Raw genomic sequence first — 25386 nt, forward strand, 5'->3', positions numbered from 1 at the left:
TTAATGTAACATTTTATAATCTATATTTTCACAGATGATGTTACATGAATAGACTTAAAAAATTTTTTTTTCAATAAAAGTTTGTTATTTTCATGCATTTTATTGTTAAGTTGTTCCAAATGCTGATTATTTCACCTTTTATCTCTTTGGTGAATTTTACCCGATGAGAATCAGTCAGAGGTCTTGGCTGCTCATCAATATTATGAATGTCAAGAACTTCACACATGAACTGAATTACAGGTTGTGCTTTGTAGAAGGCAGTGGCAGAAACTAAAAAGAAAACAAAAAATAGTATGAGTTAATGCTTCCATAAGAAAAGTCAGAAACTTGTGTTCACTTTCCATGATAATTAACTTATTATAGTTATAATTATTCTTTATGCATATTTATGTATATAAAAAAGCACTACTGAATTGAGCAGTTTCAATTTAATGACTGTCTGACTGGAAGACACAAGAAAAGACAAATCCTACAGTTTTTATAATCTAGCTTTCTTCATGGGTAAGTGAATAATACCATTCTCTGCTACATATACCCAGAGAAGTGTTCTGGGTATGAGACAAGGCCTTGTAAGGGGACGAATGCCAGAGCCCTTAAGATGTAAAAGTTAGATATTATTTCTTAAAGCTTTCTATGCCACTCTGGCTTAATCTATTCTACTGAAAGCTCTCCCTGTCTTGTACAGATGTGAGAAGAGAGTGGTATTACATGTTGTTGGTCCTAATCTGAACTACAGGAAGTAATAAATAAAGAGTATCTGCCCCATGTCATCTAGCTACAGTTGGTGGTTCTCTAATAGTCAACCACCACAATTTATTAATCTTGGGCTTCAGAACTGGAAGAGCTTCACCAATGGTTAGTAGAACACCATCACTCATTTCTTTCTTTTTTTTTTTTTTAAGATTTTATTTATTTATTTGTTAGAGAAAGCGAGCACAGGCAGACAGAGTCCACAGGCAGAGGCAGAGGGAGGAGCAGGCTCCCCGCTGAGCAAGGAGCCTGATGTGGGACTCGATCCCAGGACACCGGGATCACGACCCTAGCCGAAGGCAGCCGCTCAACCAATGGAGCCACCCAGGCGCCCCCCATCGCTCATTTCTTAAACACATACTTACTGGAGGCTATTATGTGCCATAAAGGTACTGGGGATACAGTGAAAATCAAAACCAAAACAGACAAGAAGCAACACACTATCACGTCATTTTTCTGCTTAAAAAAAGAGTCTTTTGCTGCTAAGTGTAAACATTTTATGTGGTGCTCTTTCTTTCCCTCTCCTTGGTTTAAGGATTAAATGTCCTCCATAAAATGTCCCTCACCTCTGGGTGTTTATCAAGGCTTTAGCAGTAGTAACCTCAGGATATATGTGGGCAGTAAGGCTATTATGCATGTTATTTTCTTCTTTTTAATTTTGTATCCTCATTATTACAGTGAGCATATAGTACTTTTTCCTTTATTCCAGACTATATGAATGATGTCTCCTCATAAAAAACGCAGATATACAGAATAAAGATTTCCTCCCAACTCAACTTCCCCCTCTCCAAGTATCTTTAAGAAATAACCATTATTGGGGCACCTGGGTGGCTCAGTAGGTTAAAACCTCTGCCTTCGGCCCAGGTCATGATCCCAGAGTCCCTGGATGGAGCCCCGCTCTCTGCTCAGCAGGGAGCCTGCTTCCCTTCCTCTCTCTCTGCCTGCCTCTCTGCATACCTGTGATCTCAGTCTGTCAAATAAATAAACAAAATCTTAAAAAAAAAATCATTATTATGGGGTGCCTGAGTGGCTCAGTCGGTTAGGCATCAGCCTTTAGCTCAGGTCATGATCCCAGGGTCCTGGGATTGAGCCCTGAATTGGGCTCCTTGCTCAGCAGTGAGTCTGCTTCTCCCTCTACCCCTCCCCCCACTTGTGCTCACCCTCTCTCTCTCTTTCCAATAAATAAATAAATCTTTAATAAAAAGAAAAAGAGGGTGCCTGGGTGGCTCAGTGGGTTAAGCCTCTGCCTTCGGCTCAGGTCATGATCCCAGGGTCCTGGGATCGAGGCCCACATCAGGCTCTCTGCTCAGTGGGAAGCCTGCTTTCCCCTCTCTCTCTGCCTGCCTCTCTGCTTACTTGTAATCTCTCTCTGTCAAATAAATAAATAAATAATCTTTAAAAAAATTAAAAAAAAAAACCCATTATTAGTAGTTAGGTATGTACATATCCTGGTTTTTTGATACGCAAAAGATAACAAGGTACATGAAATTTTTTTCTTTTTAAATTAAGTAAGCTCTCTACCCAACCTGAGGCTTGAACTCATGACCCTGAGATCAAGAGTTGCATGCTCTGTGACTGAGCCACCCAGGTGCCCCCATGCAACTTTCTTTTTACATGAAATCAGATAATAAATGTTTCACAGCTTGTTTTATTATTTTTTAAATATACAGTATATCTTAGAGATCTTTCCACGTCAGTACGATTTTTAATGGCCTCATATTATTCCACAGTATTGGTGCATGATAATTAAGTGAATATATACTCCCTTTCCCTCTTAATAAAAAAGAACACAAATAGTAAAATATTAGGAACACTATTCTGGGCTTTTTTTTTTTTTTTCCTCATTATAGATCTTGCAGATAAATCTATGATATGGAACCACATCGTTTTTTTCACACTTACAGGATATCTCATTACACGAATGTATTTCATGTCCCTAATGATGGATCATTAAGTTGGTTCTTAATATTGCAAAACCTTTTCCAATGGATGTCCTTATATATATTTTATTTGCCTGTGTGTGTGTCTGTATATGGGCACATCCTTGAGTACTTCTATAGGGAAGATTTAAGAGAAAACAGTACTCATTGCTAAACTTCTATCCAGATAAACTTTAGAATCATCTCCACAATTTCTAACTAATAAAAAAAGAGAGAGACTGATAAGATTATATTAGCATTCTATTTTTTTTTTTTTTTAAGTTTCATTCAAGTAATCTCTACACCCAAAGTAGGGCTCGAACTCAACATCCTGGGATCAAAAGCCACATGCTCTTCCAACTGACCCAGCCAGGAGCCACAGACTGTATTTGCATTCTAGATATCATATTCAAATCCATAGTGGTTTCAAAAATGTATACATTAGGGGCACCTGGGAGGCACAGTCAGTTAAGTACCCAACTCTGGCTTTTGGCTCAGGTTGTGATCCCAGTGATGTGAGATCAAGCCCCACATTGGTTCCATGCTCAGCAGAGGAGTCTGCTTGAGCTTCTCTCTCCCTCTGTCTCTCCCCACTGCATGCTCACTCTCTCTCTTTCAAATAAATACATCTTTTAAAAAAAAGTATACATTATGTTATTCTATTAAAAATGTGAGAATATTTTCATGTATTAAAAAAAAAAGGCTGACAGGATACATATCAAATAAGCACATACTGCTTCTGAGTTAATTTTTTTAGAAGTAAATAGGTACGGGTGCCTGGGTGGCTCAGTTGTTAAGCGTCTGCCTTTGGCTCAGATCACGACCCCAAGGTCCTGGGATCGAGCCTCACATTGGGCTCCCTGCTTAGCAGGAAGCCTGCTTTCTCTTTCTCCCACTCCCCCTGCTGTGTTCTCTCTCTCACTGCCTCTCTCTGTCAAATAAGTAAATAAAATGGGTGGCTCAGTGGATTGAGCCGCTGCCTTCGGCTCGGGTCGTGATCTCAGGGTCCTGGGATCAAGCCCCACATCGGGCTCTCTGCTCCGCGGGGAGCCTGCTTCCTCCTCTCTCTCTGCCTGCCTCTCTGCCTACTTGTGACCTCTCTCTCTGTCAAATAAATAAATAAAATCTTTAAAAAAAAAAAAAAAAAAAAAAAAAGGTAAATAGGTAAAGGAAAATAAAAATATGGAAGTAAAATGCTTATTTGCCTTTCCTTTAAGCCTTCAGGTAAATTTTCTTCACTAAATTGCTATAATACTAGTGTTCACAACTAATGTGTATTCACATTAGTGAAGTTCATCACTGAACTGAACTGCAACTAAACAAACACTATCCTTTTTAACATTCTTCAATTATTCTCCCCTACTGTTTATACCACTGTGCTTATCATTTTACTGTTTATCATCTCCTCTATAGAAATGTGGGCATTTCAGATGAAAATTAAAGTTAGTTAAGAAACAAAAGTTCTAAAAGTTGGGTTGAAATCAGTGAGTACAGCTGAATTAGGAGTGAATTTCAATGAGCAAAGATCAGCTTCTCTCTGCTGAATCCTTAACATTTTATAAACCCATACATATATGCACTCTATTCCTTCTTGCCCTCTCAAAAATAAGCTAGTTTAATCGAAAAGAAATGTTTAACAGTTTAAAAAACCTATTAACAAAACAAACCCCATTAATGTGTTAAAGGAAATAAGCATACAACCATTTCTATAAATGATGGTACCAAAAAAAGCATTAAATAAAATTCAATGCCATACCTAATACTTATATTGTATCAGGACCGGAAAAGAGAAAAGTTATCTATCAAAAATCTATGATAAGGGCACCTGGGTGGCTCGCTCAGTGGGTTAAAGCCTCTGCCTTCGGCTCAGGTCATTATCCCAGGGTCCTGGGATTGAGCCTTGCATCTGGCTCCCTGCTCAGCAGGGAGCCTGCCCCTCCCTCTGCTTGGGCGTGCTCTCTCTCTCTCTCTCTGACAAATAAATAAATAAAATCTTAAAAACAAAACAAAACTTGGTAAATTCAACTTCATTTATTAGGGAGTTCTAGCTAGTGCAGTATTGCAAGTTAGGAAATAAAAAGCAAAAAGACTAGGAAGGGAAAATTATTCTTCTTGACAATATGACTATCTACATAGAAAACCCAATAAAATCTAAAGACAAATCAGAGAATTAATGAGAGGTCAGCAAGGTTGCTAGACTTAAGGTCACTATATGAAAATAAGTTACATTCTTGTATATATTGGCAATCAGCTTAAAATGTAATTCAAAAAAATACAAGTTAAAATTAAAACAAAAAAAACAGTAGAACTTGGGATGAAATTCAAATAAAATACGAATAAGACTTAGAGAAGTAATAAGTATCATTTTGGGGGGAGAAGTAATAGGTATCTTTACTAATGGAAGACATTACAGAAGATTTAAAAAATGGAGCAATGTACCCTATTCATGTAAATTATTCCCAAATTAATCTGCAAATTCAAAGCAATTTCAATCAAAATACTGACAGGATAGGGGCGCCTGGGTGGCTCAGTGGGTTAAGCCACTGCCTTCGGCTCAGGTCATGATCTCAGGGTCCTGGGATCGAGTCCCGCATCGGGCTCTCTGCTCAGCAGCGAGCCTGCTTCCCTCTCTCTCTTTCTGCCTGCCTCTCTGCCTACTTGTGATCTCTCTCTGTCAAATAAATAAATAAAATCCTTAAAAAAAAAATACTGACAGGATATAAATCCCCTTGACCTCTGGAAATTAAGGAGAAAATCATAAAATTAACATGAAAAAGCGCAAAACAAGAATAATCAAGACAATTTTTAAGACTAAGGTCTGTCCTACCATTCATCAAGATTTGTTATAATCCTATTGAAGTCAAGAGACAGTGAGGATAGATTCACAGCACATCAGACTTGAATGCCTACCTCATACTATATACAAATTCCTATTCAGAGAACTAAATATGAAAAGAAAAATAAACATTTAGAAGAAAATATAGAATATCTTTATGATCTTGGAGCCAAGGAAGAATTTCTTAAACAAGATACAAAAATTACAAACCACTGAAAGTATAAGAATTTCTTTTTTTTTTTTTTTAAGATTTTATTTATTTATTTGACAGACAGAGACTACAAGTAGGCAGAGAGGCAGGCAGAGAGAGAGAGGAGGAAGCAGGCTCCCCGCTGAGCAGAGAGCCCGATGCGGGGCCCGATCCCAGGACCCTGGGATCATGACCTGAGCCGAAGGCAGAGGCTTTAACCCACTGAGCCACCCAGGCGCCTCTGTATAAGAATTTCTTAAAATAACTATAAAAAACTGTAAGAAAACAAACAACGAAAGAAAACTATAAGAAAGAAACCCACAAACAAAGCAAAACAAAACCAAAAACAAAACAAAAAACAACCAAACCCTAGGCTATAGACTGGTAGAGGACATGTATTATATCTTTAGCAAATAATTAGTTTTGAGAATATATAATGAGTTCCTACAATCAAGATAAAACAATAAAAGTTGCAAATGACATCAGCTGGCATTTCATAAAGGAAAAATCTAAATGTCAAAATGTCTAGATTTTCATGAATTATCTTATGTGTAGTTAATGAAATACACATAACAATGCTGACCTATCATTTTATACCATTCAAGTTAGGTGCTCGCTTCAGCAGCACATATACTATACCATTCGAGTTAGGCAAAGAATTTGAAGACCTAGAACACAAACTGACAACAAGCAAATGGAAGAATGAAAGCTCTGAAGGGATATAAAGTGATACAATCAGTTAGGAGAGCAAAGAGTAACATATAATAAATTTGAACATATGCTTAATTTTTAGTCCAGCAGTTCCACTATATTGAAATACACTCTAGCTTCCCTATTTGCAAAAGGACGGAGGAGTAAGAATGCTTATTTAGGATTGTTTTTAATAGTAAAAAGAATGGAAACCACCAAAATATCTGTTAGTAGAATAGCTAAATTTGGAGAATATGCATGTAATTAAAATTGATTAGGCAGGTGTTAGAATTCAGATAAATAAAATTGAGAAGTAAAATACTGGTAGTACTGAGAGGGCTTTGGTGGAAAAGGAGATATTATCTACTACTTAGACTGCCAGTATCTAAATATGCATAATCTACAATCAAGGAAAAAAAATTCATAAAAAGAGACTATGTTTAGAATACCAGTGGGATAGACTTTTGATTTATCAACACAGATCTTGGAATTAAAGTCATTTAAATTTCATTAAGGTTTTATAATACACTCTATTAACTGTCATGTATCTTTTAACAGATTAATAAATGATAGAATTTTTGTTGTTGGAAATACATCCTTTAATTTCTTACTGTTTGTTGCATGTTTGTTTTTTAACAAAGTTAATTTTCTTCTTTCCATAGGTAGCAGTGTTAGAATAATAAAAAAAGGACAGGCTTTAAAATAAAACAGATTTTGATCCCAGGTGTAACACTAATTATTTCTCTGAATTTCTATTTGTTCATCTGAAAATTGGAAGAATACCTACTACTCATAGCATTAGGGTAGAGATTCAATGCAAAGTACCAACTTGTATTCAGAACATGACAAGAGCTCAACAGAAAACTGTCTACTCATGTCCTTTGTTCACTGATCAACTAGTCTTAATTCCAGGCTAAGTCATTTCGTTGATGTAAACTAAGTCCCTGAAGAGGTTTTACGGGAGAGTGTTCCATGAAGAAGGGATTAGAATTCTTAAGTTTGTGTTTTACTATTTCAAAAGACATGGCAGAAAATAACAGATATGAAGAAGAAAGTAACAGATATTTGCCATATTTAAAATAACTAGGACTACCAAATGAGACCAAGGACAAATGAATAGTATAAAGTAGAGCAGAAATTAACACGGGAACTGGTACAAACATAATCACAATTTTTTTTTTTTAAATTTTTTATTTCTTTGACAGAGAGAAATCACAACTAGGCAGAGAGGCAGGCAGAGAAAGAGGAGGAAGCAGGCTCCCTGCCAAGCAGAGAGCCCGATGCGGGGCTCGATCCCAGGACCCTGGGACCATGACCTGAGCTGAAGGCAGAGGCTTTAACCCACTGAGCCACCCAGGCGCCCCATAATCACAATTTTTTTTAATGTACACCTCCTACCTCCTGAGAGGTTACAGGGTATGGATGTTATCTGCCTCAATTTTATAGGCTTACTCCTATGGCTCTGAAAGTATGAGAACAGAATTTAAGACTACTCATTACACAATGCCTTTTATGGTTATAATTAGTGAGCACTTAGGATGCCATGTTAAACATCCTTGCATTTCCTATTATCACTTAGCAAAATATTATTTTATTTATTTTTAAAGATTTTATTTATTTATTTGACAGACAGAGATCACAAGTAGGCAGAGACGTAGGCAGAGAGAGAGGAGAAAGCAGGCTCCCTGCTGAGCAGAGAGCCCGATGTGGGGCTTGATCCCAGGACCCCGGGATCACGACCCGAGCCAAGGCAGAGGCTTTAACCCACTGAGCCACCCAGGAGCCCCTTAGCAAAATATTATTAACATAGTACTCAGGAGATATTGATAAAGACTTTTTTCTATTTTTAATGTAAAATACCATGTATTTAGGAAAGTATATAAAACATGTATGTGTCACTTAAATTATTACACAGTAAATACCTAGAAAACCAACACTGGATCAACAACTAAATATTGCCTGTATCTTAGAAAACTCTTCCCTAGCCCCTTCTCAATCCTAACTTCCCTTCTCCTTCAAAGGTAACCAAAGTCTTCTTTAAATTTACAACTTAATACAGATTCCTAAATAGTTTAGTTTTCCTAGCTCTTAAACTTTATGTAACTAGAAATACAAAGCATGTAATCTTTTGAGGCTGTTGTTAAGGATTGTCTCTAGTTCATCTATATTAAATGTAAAGTTTCTTCATTTCCACTTCTCTAATACTGTGGTAAAGAAATACAGTTTTCTGGGGTGCCTGGGTGGCTCAGTTGAGTGCCCAACTCTGGATTTCAGCTCAGGTCATGATCTCAGGGATGTGGAGACTGAGTGTTAGCTCAGGCTCTGTGCTGTGCATGGAGTCGGCTTGGGATTCTTTCCCTCTCTCCCACTCTAAAAAACTAGATAGACTGATAGAAGTAAACTATATAATTTACTACTATAACATACGGATATTTGTGTTGGTACTTTCTGTTACTAGAATGTTATGAACATTCCTAGAGTTGGTCTTTTTTGATGCACATACACATATAAATTTCTTTAGTGGAAAAGGCTCTACCTAAAAGCAAAATTGCTGACTCATGAAGGATATGTATCTTTAATTTTCCTATATAATGCCAAACTCCTCCAAAGTGGTTTTAACAACTGACCCTCTCATAAGCAGTATATATCACTTTGTGCTAAATTCTAACCGCTGGTACTGCCAGGCATAAATTTTATCCTTTCTGGTGGGTTAGGTAGGGATACCTTACTTTTTTTTAAAGATTTTATTTATTTATTTGACAGACAGAGATCACAAGCAGGCAGAGAAAGAGAGGAGAAAGCAGGCTCCCTGTGGAGCAGAGAGCCCGATGCGGGGCTCAATCCCAGGACCCTGGGATCATGACCTGAGCTGAAGGCAGAGGCTTTAACCCACTGAGCCACCCAGGCGCCCCAGGGATACCTTACTTTTAAAAAAGGATTTTCATTCTTACAAATAATAAAAGGAGCTTTAAGTGTAAAGTTCAAATGATTTTGACCAATGCATATATTTATGCTATTATCACCCCAATCAAGAACGATCCTTCCCATAATCCCAGAAAGTACTTTCTTGTCTCTATGTAGTCAGTTCCTTCCACATTTGCCTCTGGTAAACACACATCAGATTCCTTTCATAATAGATTAACTGGATCCAGGACTTTACATAAATGGAATTACACTCTATGTACCATTTTGAGTTTGGCTTCTTTTACCCATTTTAATTAGTTGAGATTCAAACTACTGTATAAATTAGTAGTTCTCTTTTTTAAAAATTTTATTTATTTGACAGAGATCACAAGAAGGCAGAGAGACAGGCGGGGGGGGGGGGGGGGGGGGGGGGGGGAGAAGACAGGCTCCCTGCTGAGCAGAGCCCAAGGCGGAGCTCATTCCCAGGACCTGAGATCATGACCTGAGCCAAAGGCAGAAGCTTAACCCACTGAACCACCCAGGTGCCTCTAGTTCTTTTTAAAAAGTATGCTCCATGCCCAGGGTGGAGCCCAATGTGGGCCTTGATCTCACCACCTTGAGATCAAGACCTGAGCTGAGATCAAGAGTCAGATGCTTAACTGACTGAGTCACCCAGGTGCTCCAGTAGCTAGTTTTAATTGCTGGGTAGTATTTTTCTTTTCTATTTTTTTTTTTTTTAAGATTTTACCTATTTATTTATAATAAACACAGCGAGAGAGGGAACACAAGCAGGGGGAGTGGGAGAGGGAGAATCAGGCTTTCCGATGAGCAGGGAGCCTGACGCGGGGCTTGATCACAGGACCCTGGGATCATGACCTGAGACCAAGGCAGATGCTTAACAACTGAGCCACCCAGGTGCCCTGCTGCGTAGTATTTCATGATATGTGCAGATCACAATTTGTTTCTCCATTCTTGTTTTTAGATATTTGGATTGTTACCAGTTTCTAGTTATTATGAACAAGCAAACATACATACACAAATCTTTGTATGAGTTTTTCATTTGTTTTGGGGAAAGGCCTAGGAATAAAACTGATGGGTCATAAGGCAAGAGCATGTTTAATTTGAAAAGACTACACCAAAATATTTTTCCAAGTGGTTGTACAATTTACACTCCTACCATTTCCGGTTGTTCCACATCTTTGCCCACATTAGTATTGCCAGTCTTCTTAATTTAGCCAATGTACTGGTGTGAAATGATAGCTCGTCGGGGTTATTTGCATTTTTCAGATGAGCAATGATGTTTTAGCATCTTCTCAAGTGCTTATCTGCCATTCACATACACCTTTTGTGAAGTGTCTGCCTTTGACCACTTTTTAAAATTGTCTGGCATAAGTTTTTCACATATTCTGGACATAAATATTTTGTTTAGATATATATTTTATAAATGTTTTCTCCCAGTAGTTGCTTAAATGTTCTGAAGAACACTTAAAGGGGGTTTCCAGTATATCTAGAACTCTTTCACTCCAAGGACATGAATATTTTTCCTATTTGCTTAGAAATTTCCCAGTTTTAGCTTTATATTTTGGCCTGTGATATATCTAGAATTAATTCTTGAGTATGGTATCAAGTAGGGGTTATGTTTACTTTTTTATATCCATATCCAGTTGCTCTTTTATCATTTATTAAGACTATCCTATCTTCACTGAATTATATTGTCCCCTCTGTCAAATATCAATCAACCGCATGAGCGGGCCACTTCTGTATCTATTCTAATTGCTTCTCAGCCTGTGATGATCTAAGATCAAGTACCTTAGGAAAAACAAGATCAAGTATCTGTAGTTATTACTATATATCGAGTAATATCAAGTTATTGTAACCTGATTTACATGTCTACCTTTACTCCAACATCACAGTTTTGATTACTATAGCTTTATAACATATCTTTAAAACCAGGTAGTAATAAATCTTTCTACTTTGTGCTTCTTCAAAATGTTTTTGGCTCTTCTAAGTTCTCTGTATTTCCATATAAATCTTATGAACACTCAGAGTACCAACTCATATTTAAAAAGAAGTCTGATGAAATTTCCATAGGGGCTGTGTTGAGTCTACAGATCAATTTGGGGAGAATGGACACTTAAAAAAAAAAAAAGACTTATTCATCTGTTCTAAGGAGGGAGAGAGGGAGGGAGGGAGGGAGAGAGAACACTAGCGTGTGAGCGGGGGAAGGGGGGAGGGGGAGAGAAATCCCAAAGCAGACTCCCAGTGGAGTGCAAAGTCCCAGGCAGGGCTTGATCCCAGGACCCAGAGACCATGACCCCAGTAGAAACCAAGAGTTGGACGCTCAACTGACTGACCCACCCAGGAGCCTCACGGAAGAACGGACATCTTTTTTTTTTTTTTTAAGATTTTATTTATTTATTTATTTGACAGAGAGAGGGGGAGAGAGAGAAAGAGAGATCACAAGTAGGCAGAGAGGCAGGCAGAGAGAGATGGCGAAGCAGGCTCCCCGCTGAGCAGAGCCTGACGCAGGGCTCGCTCCCAGGACCCTGAGATCATGACCCGAGCCGAAGGCAAAGGGTTAACCCACTGAGCCACCCAGGTGCCCTGGAAGAATGGATATCTTAATTTGAGTGTTCTAGTCTAAGAACACGGTTATCTTTATTTATATCTTCCTTGTCTTTCTCAGGAAAGCTCTGTAGCTTTCAGTATAGAAGCCTTACAAATCTTTCTTTAGATCTATTCCTAAATGTTACATTTTTCAGTATTATTATAAATGGTATTTTTATTTTTCTAATTGGTGAATACTGATATTATTTCTTATTATACTGCTTACACTGATTTCTGTACATGCTATTAGTATCCTGTGTCCTTGCTAAATTCATCTATTAATTCCAGTAGAGTTTTTTGGGGTAGATTCATTAGGATTTTTTACGTAAGGAATTATGTCTCCTGCAAACAGGGGCAGTTTTATTTCTTCCTTTACAATATTGTCTTTATTCTTCTAGCCTTACTGCATTAGTTTGGACCTCTAGCACAATGTTGAATCAAGCAGTGAAAACCAAGTATCCTTGCCTTGTTTTTTATCTTAAGAGCAAAAGCATTAAACATTTTTACCTTTTATAATGATGCCATTATGTTTTCCTACATGCTTTCATCAAGTTGACGTTTCCTTTTATAGCTAGTTCACTGCAAATTTTTATCAGGAGAATGTTAAAAATGTGTCAAATGATTTTTCTGTCTTTTGAGAGGATTATATTGTTTTTGTCAAGTGTCTGTATCACAGGTACACTAGCCTCATAAAATGAGTTGGAAAGTCTTTCCTCCTCTATTTTCTGAATTTGTGAAAGATTGGTACTATTTTTCCTTGAATGTTAGATAAAATCTACCAGTTAAATCACTGGAATTTTCAAGGGATAATGAACTTAATAAAGAGCTATTCAGATTACTCTTCCAAATCAATTTCTATAAAGTTCTGTTTAAGTTATCAAATTAATTGGTATAAAGTTCATAACATTTCCTTATTAACCTTTCAATTCTGAAGGATCTTTAGTGATACCCTCTCTTTGATTCCTCATGCCAATAATCTGTTTTTTCTATTTTTCTTGATTAGTCTTGTTAGGATTTTATTAATTTTATCAAAAGAATCAAGGGGCTTCATGCATTTTCTGTACTATTTTCTATTTAACTAATTTTTGCTCTGATCTTTATTATTTCTTAGGTTCTACTTAATTTGGATTTTTTTAAAAGGATTTATTTATCTGACAGAGAAATTGAGTGAGCGAGCACAAGCAGGAGGAACAGCAGAGGGACAGAGAGAAGCAGACTCTCTGCTGAGCAGTGAGCCCGATGCTGGGCTCAGTCCCAGACTCCAGGATCATGACCTGAACCAAAGATAGCTGCTTAACCGACTGAGCCACCCAGGTGCCCCTGATGTGTTCTTTAACTTTAGATGGAAACTTTGGGTAATAACCAGCCTCCGAGATGTCCCTAGTAAGTCTTGCTTGGTGGGATTCACACCTTTGTTTAAGTCTTTCCTACGCTAAGTATAACTATCTGTGTAACTATCAGGATATTATGAAAATGACAGAATGTAACTTTCAGTGCTAGGCCTTAAAGTCATTATAGCTTCTACCTCCTCTATCATGGATTACTTGCTCCAGAGAAAGACACCCACGATATTGTTAGGACACTTAACCAAATCTATAGACAGATCCATGTGGCAAGAAGCTAGGCTTTCATCACAAACTTGCTATCAACCGAGTTTTATAGATGTTAAACAAGACTTAATCATCCACGTAAACATTTATTAAGTATCTACTATACTGTATGGACTCCCTTATGGGTTGAAATTTAGAGATGACCCAGACAAAGCCTCTGCCCTTTAAGAACAGATTCTGGGTTAAGACAATAGATTACCAACAAGCAGCTCATTTCATTCCTTCTGCAATCCCCAAACTCTAATATAACCATGGTGAGGAATTTTAAAAGACAGATAATCTTAGGAGAACAGCAAAGAGGAAACCCATTAATATTTTAGAAGACGAAAAGCGAGTGGACAGGTTGTAATGGACGTAACAGATCCAAGAAAATGAAATCCTGAGGTGGCTATGTCGGGAAATATAAGAACCAAAGAAAGATAAAATCTTCAAAAGATATAATAAGTGGCAGCACTAAGTACCTCTGAACTAGTGACAGAATGAGAAGGTGCAAAAAATAAAGAGGAAAGCTATTTGAGAAGCAGGTGGAGTCCTAGATCCCCTAACTCCACATTGTTGAACAACTGCCTCTTTGTCATCCCTGCATAAATCTGGAGATTTATTCTCTGGAAAAAATAAAGGAAATACTCTTTGAAGGGAGTATGGCAGGCATAGTTGTGGGCACAGGACTGTACCAAAAAGAAGGGATTAAATGACTATAAACATTAAATGCTGAATGCAGACCTTCTCCTAACCAGAATGTCCAATTTGGCTTCTAGAATGTAGACAATGAGACTGTTACCCTTGAGGCAGAAGCTCAGAAGACCCTCATCTTTGAGTAACTTGACCAGCCAAGCAAAGGGACTTGAGGATACAAATGCAGGTCCCCTTACAACAGCACAGTGAAATCACCCTATGATGAAGCTCAAAGTCAACAGGCCCCACTGATGCATTCAGAGCATCTAGTCAGTGTTTTATTTTTTTTATTTTTTTATTTTATTTTTTTTTTTTAAAGATTTTATTTATTTATTTGACAGAGAGAGATCACAAGTAGACAGAGAGGCAGGCAGAGAGAGAGGGAGGGAAGCAGGCTCGCTGCCGTGCAGAGAGCCCGATGCGGGACTCGATCCCAGGACCCTGAGATCATGACCTGAGCCGAAGGCAGCGGCTTAACCCACTGAGCCACCCAGGTGCCCTAGTCAGTGTTTTAGACTCCCAATGAAACATGTGTAGATAATCAAGGACAGTGTATATCTGAAGAAAGCCTCCAACATGGAAGACAGAGATCAAAACAAAAGGAGTCTGGGCGAAGTATAAACGTGTAGAAAAAAAGAAAAGTCCAAAATAAATCATTCTCAGTGAGCTAAGAGAGAATACTGCAAATGTGAAACAAGAAGACTACAGTACATCATCATTCAGGAAATAAAAAAACAACAGCTAGAAAAGAACGTAATAGCAGAAATGAAAAAAGTGAGTAAAGGGTTAAAAGATGAAGCTGAGGAAATTTCCAGAAGGTAAAGCAAAATAAATGAAACAAAAGACAACGGATACATACCTAAATGGGTAAATTTTATGGTAAGTACAAAAAATCTCACTAAAGCTATTTAAAAAATGGAACACTGCTTTCAAATTTTAGAAGGAAAATTACTTCTGACACAGAAACGAGCAAAAACTATCATTTGTGTTATAGTGTGTAAGGTGTCACAATATTTGCCTCTTGTATACCTTTTTCTCATGAAACTTTATTTTTTATTAACATATAATGTATTATTTGTTTCGGGGGTACAGGTCTGTGAATCATCAGTCTTACACAATTCACAGCACTCATCATAACACATATCCTCCCCAATGTCCATCACCCAGTCACCATCCCTCCCACCCTCTTCCCCTCTAGTAACCCTCAGTTTGTTTCCTGAGATTAAAAGTCTCTTATGATTTGTCTCCCTCTCTGGTTTCATCTTGTTTCATTTTTCCCCCTCCCCTATGACCCTTTGGTCTTGTCTGTCCTTTTCTCACGAAACTTTTGAACAATAAAAAAAGGAAGGGCAGAGAGAAAAAGGATATAGGAAACAGAAGATCAATAAAGGAAAAAGATAAAGTTCTCCAAAGGGATAGTGATGTGAGATTCTAAGAGGACAGCTGTGTACCAAATATGAATGGCATACACAATGAGCTGAAACGCTCTGAATCAAGAAACAGACTGGATGAAGACTGTCACCAAGATTTCTGCTGCCATTATTCTGCTTTTGTAATATGAGGATAGTCTGGGTAAGCCCGACACAGATATATTTACTTTGCCTGGCTAGACCATATGTTGAAAGTTCCTGTCCTGCTGCCTGAAATCAGATTCTCATTACACCCTCAAGAAATGTTCTGCTTTGATCTATTGCTAATTTGAGTAAGGACTAATCTGAATAATATAAATTATTTTTTTAGTCCTAGAGATCTTATACCCAAATTCAAGACAAATATATGAAGCAAACAACACTAATATTGTAATATTTACTAGAAATCGTTTTCCTTGCAAAGGAAGCATATTCTGGGTGAACTTCTGACTCTGAAGCAGAATAAATTACAATTACTAAATTCTACAATAATTTATATATTTCATTTTCTTCCAGGAGCAAAACAGAGAATGTTTTACAGAAGGCTACTCTTTAAAAAAGCACAGTAAGTAAATAAAAATAACATAATATTTCTCAATTCAGATGTCCTCAGTTTGAGATCTGACTGCTAGGAATTTTGCTTCTTAAGGGATGTAGTATAGAGCTGTGAATGTTAAGGACATAACCTGGAGTCAAAAGTTGACCTCTACCATTTAAAAGTAAACTATGTGACCTTGAGCCTTAAATATAAGCTATGGTTTTATTCTAATACAGGTTTACTAGGTTATACTACATTATTAAAATTAAAAGCAAATGGACACCAGCCTTGAAAATTCCCTGAGCAGATAAAACCAGTTTAGCCATACAAACAAAGCTTAATATAGCTTATCTTGCAAGACTAACTTGATCTGGGTCATTTCTTGCTCATGCCTCTGAAAATCATAAGCAAAACTTAAATTGGAAAAAAACAGACAAAACCCCCCCCCCAAAACCCCACAAAAGAATTGTTTCCCAAGTTTGATATTAGATAACCACTGAACAACTCTCTATCATTTAAGAAAATTCTAATTTTATAACCAATCACTGAAGAATAAACATTTACTGCTTTCTCTCTATATAAACTGCTTTATAACAATATGTACCTGAGACTCATTCCATGTTTTGGCTTGAATGCTACCAGTTTGCAAACTCTTTTTGGTGCGTGTACAATAAACTTTTATTAATTATTACTTTGGTAATTCATTGCTTTTACTTCTGTTATTTCTAAACTTTTCACAAATATACAGATTATTTAACATAAATATTAAATAAAAACTATGTGACCTTTAGAAAGAGAAAGTCAATTTAGAGAGAGAAAGTTTATAGAGATTTTTTTCTCTCTAAACTTAACTCATATAACTGTGGTAGAGTTTATATGAGATAGTCAATGTAAAATGCTTAGCATTCTATCTGGTATATAATGAGTGGTAAATAAAAGTATTTTAAGTGAACTACCATTAATAAGTACCACACATTCACTGTGATGATTTTAAAAATGTAATAAAATGGAAGCTACAAGTGGGTTTGGCTTAAATCCAGGCTAAATTAAAAATATATTCCACATTTCATTGACTCTAAGACACCAGTGATGGGAAGGTAAATCAATATTTTATGTATCCTAAAAAAGAAACCTGCCAATTATACTGTGACAAACCATCAACTGTACATCTCCCAATTTCAGAGATGATAAAATGTGAAGAAAACATATTTTTGAGCCTTAGATTGGTAAAATTACAGTTTAGTCTAATTACATAGTTGGGAGAGTATTAAATACCACAAAAAACAATCATTTTGAAGACAAGATTACATCACATAATCAGAATTGAACTGCTCTCTCACCTTAGAGTACTCGTCATTCTTCCATTCTTTTTTTTTTTTTTTAACAATTTTATTTATTTATTCGACAGAGAGACAGAGAGAGAGCATGAAAGGGGAGAAGGTCAGAGGGAGACGCAAACTCCCTGCTGAGCAGGAAGCCCAACGTGGGACTCCATCCTGGAACTCCGGGATCATGACCTGAGCCGAAGGCAGTCACTTAACCAGCTGAGCCACCCAGGCGCCCTTCACTCTTCCATTCTAACTTCCACTACCAATTTCCCCTAGAGGGAATCTGTCACTTCCTCAGAACATGTTCCTCAAGTCCTGAGACTAGAATGGATCCCTGTTATATGCTCCCATTGAACTCAGCACTTCTCCTTCATAGTATTTGTATTGATCAATACTAGTCTTTTCCAGTAGATTTCAAGTTCAACAAGGGCTATTTTGTTCAGTGCAATATACTAAGCACAAGGGATGCTTGGTATCAATCACAAATCAAATCACACAAAAACGAAAAAAAAGGAAACATAAGCAAGTCAGGTGGTCAGTGCAATATTTTCACTCATTATTTTTCATAGCAGCAACTACATTTTATGGCAATTAAAAAGTAATTAAAAAACAATTAAAAAACCCTAGGCACAGTGCCTAGGTGGCTCAGTCAGTTAAGCGTCTGCCTTTGTCTCAGGTCACGATCCTAGGGTGCTGGGACTGGGCCCCACATTGGGCTCCCTGCTGGGTTGGAAGTCTGCTCCTCCTCCCCATCCCCCTGCTTATACTCTCTCTCATGCTCTGCTCTAATATATAAATACAATCTTAACAACAACAAAAAAGCAAACCCATTTCAACTTTTAAGCTGTATTTTCATTTCATTAATATACCACAGATCTTTTTTGAAAATGCTATCCATCTTCTGATAGTAAATACATACTATTTTACAAAAAATAAACATACTCCCACATTTTTCTTGAAACATACAGCCCTTAGGTCCATCTATTTTATGCCAACCAATCTATTCTATTCCTCTTCCTTCTTTCTTCCTAAAGGGAACCATTATTCTGAAATTGGTGTGCATTTGTCCCAACTATGTTTTGATAATTTTACTGCACCTGTATGCACTCAGTATATTTTTGTTCTGTTTTAAATTTACAAAAATGATAACCTATCCTTTTAGTATCTGCTACCATCTCAACATTGTTTTTGATGATAATGTGTGCTGATATGTGTAGATCTGGTTCACTCATTTAACTGTCATAGAGTACACCACAATATTTTATAACAATTTATGGATTCAGAATGCCTCCCAAGGAAACACTGATAAGGAATTAGGCTGCTTCCAGTTTTCTGCTATTAACAAATAATGCCTCAAGCACATATGCCAGATTATCTCTATGGTATATTATTGTGGGTTTTAAGATATGTGTAATTTAATCTTTACTTCATCCTTTCTAGATATTGAAAACTGCTCTCCAAATAGTATTACTACAGATAGTGTGTGAGTTCCTTTAACTTTGTATCCTCACTAACATTTGATTTTAGACTGATTTTGGGGTACCTGGATGGCTCAACTGGTAAAGTGTCTGCCTTCAGCTCAGGTCATGATCCCAAGATCCAGGGATCGAGCCCCTGCTCAGCGGGGAGTCTGCTTCTCTCCATCCTTCCCGCTCATGCTCTCTCATCATCTCTGTCTCTCTCAAATAAATATTTTTTTAAAAAAGACTTTAATTTTTATAAATCTGATGGGTGTGAAATGGAAACTTTTTTATTTCATTTGCCTTTTTCTGGTCACTAATGAATTTGAGAATCTGATTTTCTTTTCTTTTTTTTTTGAGAATCTGATTTTCATGTGTTTATTGATCATTTGGGTCTCCTCTTTTCTGAACTACCTGTTTTACTATTGATCTGTCCTTATATTTTGTAAAACTCTTGGCTGTATGTACTACAATTATTCTCCTAGCATTTTAACTGTTTATGATTACCTTTATAACATACAAGTTTTAAATTTTGATGTAGCCAAGCTTATCAGTATTATCTTCTGATTTATACATTTTATATTTTGTCCAACATTAGAGGTAATTCTCTTATTTTCTTCTAAAAGAATTTCGAAAGAAAGCATTTCAAAGTTTGCATTACGCATTTAGGATTAAAATACACCTAGAAATAGATTTTGGATATGATGTGGAATGGTTCTAATTTATTTTTCTCATGTAATTAACTGTATAAACACCATTTATTAAATATTCTCTTTCTTCAATGATATGAAATGCTGCCGGACATTTTACAAGGTTTCCATGTACACATACGGCTTATTTCTGGTCTCTGTATTCTGCTTCACTGATCTGTCTGTCCCTGCACTTAAAGCAGTGTGGAATACTAACTGTTATAGTTTTAAAATAAAGAGGGCAATTCCTCCTTCTTCATTCTTCTTTAAAATTATATTGGCTTTTCATGGTCACTTATTTTTCCATATAAACCTTAGTATTTACTGATTAAGTTTCGTGATATACCCTGCTGGGGGTTTATTTATTTATTTAACAGACAGAGATCACAAGAAGGCAGAGAGGCAGGCGGGGGGTGGGGGGGGTGGGGTGGGTGGGTAGGGGGTGGGAAGCAGGCTCCCTGCTGAGCAGAGAGCCTGATGCTGGGCTTGATCCCAGGACCCTGAGATCATGACCTGAGCCAAAGGCAGAGGCTTAACCCACTGAGCCACCCAGGCATCTCTGAGATTTTATTTAAAACTGTATTTACAGATTAATTTTGGGGAAACTGACATCTTACCAAATTGAGTCTTCTCAATTTCATTCATTTAGATTTTCTCTTTTGTCTTTCAATCAAGTATTATTTTAGAGACCTCTCAAAAATCTTATTTATGTGTACTTCCTTTTCAATTCAAACTCTTGATCTCACTGTATCACTTACTTGTCCAAATATTCTTTTAACTTTCCAGGATAATTTGGATGTTCTTCCTCTATGTTCTTGGTTTTATCTATTCATTCTTTGCTTAATATGACCAAGAACTGTGCTAAGCATGGAGGGTATGTACACTGGTGATTAAGATGGGCAGTCCCTAGCTTTGTGGAGCTTTCATTCTAATAGGAGACAAAGAACAATAAACACTTATAAAGCTGAGAAACAGGTGCTATATTACAGGGGGAGTACACTGTGCTATGGGAATACATCAAAGAAATACCCAATTCAGACTTGGGGAATGGCTGGATATGGGGAGGGAGAAGGGTGTCAAATGCTGCTTCTCAAGGAAGTAACATGTAGACCGAAACCTGTAAGAAGAATAGAGATTAGCAAACACAAAATAACTAAAATATCATCGCCTTGATATCCTTGCTTTATTCTTGATTTTACTGGAAAAGTTCCCACTGCTTAACTGTGAAATTATCTACTTGACGAATGGTTCCTCCCTTGGGTTCCCTGACACCATTATTTAGCTCTCATATTGCCTGTGATAATCATTAACTGCTTACTGGTCCTTCTACCTTTCTTAAATGTTAGTATTCCCAATGGCTTTATCCTCCTCATTCCTGTTTTAAATACTATTCCTAAAGAAGTTTTTCCATTTCTATAGTTTCAAATATGAATTTGTATACTGAAGAGTTCCCATACTTTTACTTCTAGCTCCCACCACTACAGATTTTCATATCTGCATTTCCAACTACCTATTATAATCTTTATCCATATGTCCCAGAGGATTTTCAAGCTATGGACATATTAACATTTGATTTATTTATATATGGTATGTACTGCCAACTAATTAGCAACAGCACATCTATCTCCCAATTCAATTGACAGCATTACCATTCACACCTGGTATGAATGAATCATTATTCTGATTATAGGTTGGTGAGTATGCCCTTCTTGGAAGCTAGCTTATAATATAGCACAGTCACTGAGTCTGAAGGGTTGGGAACATGAAGATTGTTTCAAAGATTGAGTAACTTTGCAGGTCAGGTATATTTTTGTTTTTCAAATGTATCAACTTGGCTGGGCTACTAATTGTCGGCTATTCAAACACTAATCTAGGTATTATAGCGTAAGTAATAGATGTAATTAAAATCCATAATCAGTTGACTAAGTAAAGGAGATTATCCTGGATAATTTGGGTGGGCCTCGTTCAGCAGGGCTGAACAGCAGGGCCTTACAGCAGGGCTGGTGCTTCCCTAAGAGAGACAGAGGAGAACTTCCACCTTTTAACAGCAGCTTCAGCCCATGCTCACGAGTCCCAGTCTGCCCTACCTGACAGCCTATTCTATGGATTTCAGACTTGCCTCACAAGGCCCTGCAACTACGTAAGCCAAATCTCTCTCTAGATCTACAGGTTCTGTTTCCCTGGTTGAACCTGACAAATATACCAGGGTTATAAGTTTATTTCCAAAAGCAATTCTTTCAAAAACCTAGTAAATCTTCTGGTCTGTTCATTTCCAGTTAGTTCCATGTGCCAGTAACTATACCCAAAGTTTTTTTCTGGACATGGCTCTTAAACCTATTTTTTCAACTTATTCCTTATAATATGGTTCCTTTCTCTCCATCCCACATTAGACCATCACCATCTCTTACCTGAACTAGTGATTGAAAAAGCCTCCTAACTGGCTTCTGAGATTAGTTTTTTCTCCTCTATCTATTCTCCACACTGTTGCCAGAGGTCTCTTTCTGGAAAACAAATATGATCACGTCACTATCCTTCTTAAAAACTTTTCAAGTCTTCCTACCTACAAAATAAATTTGTTTTCTATTTCATTAATTTCTGTTTTTAACTCTTATTTCCTTCTATTTGCTTTGTATTTATTTCCTATTTTTATAACTTGTTGAGATGAATACTTAGGTCCTTGATGCTTTTCTTCTTTTCTAATAGGCATTTAAAGTTTTAAATTCTCTCTTAGTATTGTTTTTAGCTATCCTTACCAGTTCTGATATGTATTATCTTCATTATCATTAAGTTCAAAATACTTAAAATTTTCTTTGCGATTTATATGACCAATGGGTTATTTAGAAATTATTTAAAAATATCCAAAGCTAGACTTTAAGTTCCAGTAAGAAAATAGCAATTTACTTCCAAATTTTTCCACTTTTCTCCTTAGAACCCAATACAGAAAAACAAAGAGAATGTATTTAAAAAGAAAAGAAAACCCCTCTACGTATTTGGTGAACCCAGGAGACATTAAAAAACTGAAATACCAAATTATAAGTGAATATGGCCCAAAGTACTTGGGAGTGATAGAATTTATGCAAGACAAGTATAAAAAGAGCCTAGTAAGGGAAATTTTCACTCCCAGAAAGAGAGGGTCCTATCCTAAGTGGGAACTGCAATGTTTAGAACTGAGATTTACCGGGGAAATCTCAGAAGAAACTAGAAAAAGGACGTGTAGAAGTGCCATTAGAATGAGTGAAGGGTCGTCCAGAAGTGACAGATCTCAGACACTAGTACTCCTTTAAAAGCAAGGCATGCACTTCTCACCTGTAACTTCAACTTACAGAAAAGTTCACAGAACACCACAAAGAACTCCTGTATACCCTTCACAAATTCTGTTAACATTTGAAGCAGGCAGTTTAATAGGCAGGAGTTGTATCCCTTGGTAGCAGAAACTAGTAAGGACCTGGTGGCTGGTAGTTCTCACCTCATATACACGTAAATTATTAAGAGGCAAAGAAGACATAGCTATATTTTTAGAAAGAATCCATCAGAACAGAGGACAGAGGCCTTGAAAAGAGAAACCTGGGAAACCACCTTGCTCCTAATGTCCTGTTCCTCCTCTCCCCACTCCCAGAGTCTTCCAATATGTGGTTTGGGAAAGCTCATCTAGTTCAAATATGAGTAACAAAAGAGTGGTAAGTATCTGCAGAAAGATGCCATAAAAAAAGTAAGACGGTACAACATCCCTGACAAAGAAAACTCGACAAAAAATTACCACAAAGTAGATGAAATCCGTAACACTACTTTTTAACATGAATTTAAAAAAAATTTTTTTTTAAAGATTTTTTATTTATTTATTTGACAGACAGAGATCACAAGTCGCAGAGAGGCAGCCAGAGAGAGAGGAAGGGAAGCAAGCTCCCTGCTGAGCAGAGAACCTGATAGGGGCTCGATCCCAGGACCCTGGGATCATGACCTGAGCCGAAGGCAGAGGCTTTAACCCACTGAACCACCCAGGCGCCCCCCCCCCCAATTTTTTTTAATAAAGAAGAATTTATTTATTTTGAGAGTGAGAGTGCATATGTGAGCACACATATTAACAGTGGGGGGCGGGCAGGGCACAGAAGGAGAGGGAGAGAGAATCCTTAAGCTGACTTCCCACAGGGCAGGGAGTCTAATGCAGGGCTCAATCTCAGGAACCTGAGTTCATCATCTGAGCTGAAATCAAGAGTCGGTCACGTAACCAACTGAGCCACTCAGGTGCCCCATGAATTTAAAACTTCTTATAAGGAAAATCTCATAAGTGTGGCTGGCTGGGTCAGTCAGAAGAGCATGGGACTCTTGATCTTGGGGTTGTGAGTTTGAGCCCTACGTTGGGTGTAGAAATTATTAAATAAATAAATATTTATTTAAATTATTTAATAAATAATTAATTAAAATAAATAAATAAATAAATAAACAAAATAAATAAATAAACATTAAAAGGAAGGAAGGAAGGAAGGGAAAAAAGGGAAGGAAGGGAGGGAAAATCTTTGAGCAGAAATTCAAGAACTTAGGGAAGAGACAGCCAGTCAAAGAAGTAAAGACGAAAGTCTCATAGACCTGATTCATGAAAGAAATGGAAGAAAAAGATTTTTAGAAGTTGAAAAAAGGAGCAAAAGGTAAAAATTACACTAAAAAAGGCACAGCAAGGGGCAAACAGAATAGTAATGTTTTAAAAGAAAATTAAACCATAAAAAAACCCCAGAATACTTGAATCTATATTTTCAAAGGGAATCCTTTGAAAACTGACTGAAAATGGTCAACATCAACAAAAAAATCCATTGAAAGAAGTGTAAAAATATAATTTCAACAACCAGACCAAAAAACAGGTCCCTTCTAGGGTGAAGAAATTTAAGCTGATATCATACTTCTCTACTGAACATCAATGTCAGAAGACAGGAGACAAATACTTAGAAGATATTCAAGAAAGTGTAAGTCAATAATTTAATGTCTTAGACAAACAATCCTTCAGGAACAAGACTGTAAGTAAATGGTTTTCAGTATGTTAACACTTAGCTCTTATTCATGAGCCCTTCTCTTCTTGAAGAAACAACTGAATTAACAAGACAAGGAACAACAAATGTTAGTGAGGATGTGGAGAAAGGGGAATCCCCTTACCCTGTTGGTGGGAATGCAAGCTGGTGCAGCCACTCTGGAAAACAGTATGGCGGTGCCTCAAGAAGTTAAAATAGAGCTATCCTACGATCCAGCAACTGCACTACTGGGTATTTACCCCAAAGATACAGATGTAGTGAAAAGAAGGGGCACACGCACCCCCATGTTCATAGCAGCAATGTTCACAATAGCCAAACTGTAGAAGGAGCCGAGATGTCCTTCAACAGATGAATGAATAAATGAATAAAGAAGATGTGATTCAAATATAATGGAATATTACTCAGCCATCAGAAAGGATGAATACCTAATATTTGCATCCACATGTATGGAACTGGATGCTAAGTGAAATAAAAGGAATAGAGCAGAGGACCATAGGGGAAGGAAGGGAAAATTGAATGGGAAGAAATCAGAGAGGGAGACAAACCATGAGAGACTCTTGACTCCAGGAAACAAACTAAGGGTTGTGGAAGGGATGGGGTGGGGAGATGGGGTAACTGGGTGACGGCATTAAGGAGGGCATGTGTTGTGATGAGCACTGGGTGTTAGATGCAACTAATGAAAAATCTGACACTATGTCAAAAACTAATGATGTTGGGGTGCCTGGGGGGCTCGGTGGGTTAGGCCTCTGCCTTCGGCTCGGGT

General features: G+C 37.2%; 1 protein-coding gene across 6 annotated transcripts in view; it reads right to left on the reverse strand.

Annotated features, from left to right (window-relative positions):
• AGO3 (argonaute RISC catalytic component 3) overlaps nt 1-25386 on the reverse strand; it is a 138349-nt gene that overhangs the window by 52936 nt on the left and 60027 nt on the right. For 4 of the 6 annotated variants that reach the window (XM_046003051.1, XM_046003044.1, XM_046003069.1 and 1 more), the window contains one exon: nt 136-270. In XM_046003051.1, coding sequence (XP_045859007.1) covers nt 136-270 — 135 coding nt within the window. Of the gene's footprint in view, nt 1-135; nt 271-20634; nt 20655-22013; nt 22098-25386 lie in introns of those variants that run through there. The other 2 variants (XM_046003081.1, XM_046003090.1) reach the window with 2 other exon arrangements.

Source organism: Meles meles, chromosome 1, assembly GCF_922984935.1.
Source record: "Meles meles chromosome 1, mMelMel3.1 paternal haplotype, whole genome shotgun sequence".
Lineage (NCBI taxonomy): Eukaryota > Metazoa > Chordata > Mammalia > Carnivora > Mustelidae > Meles > Meles meles.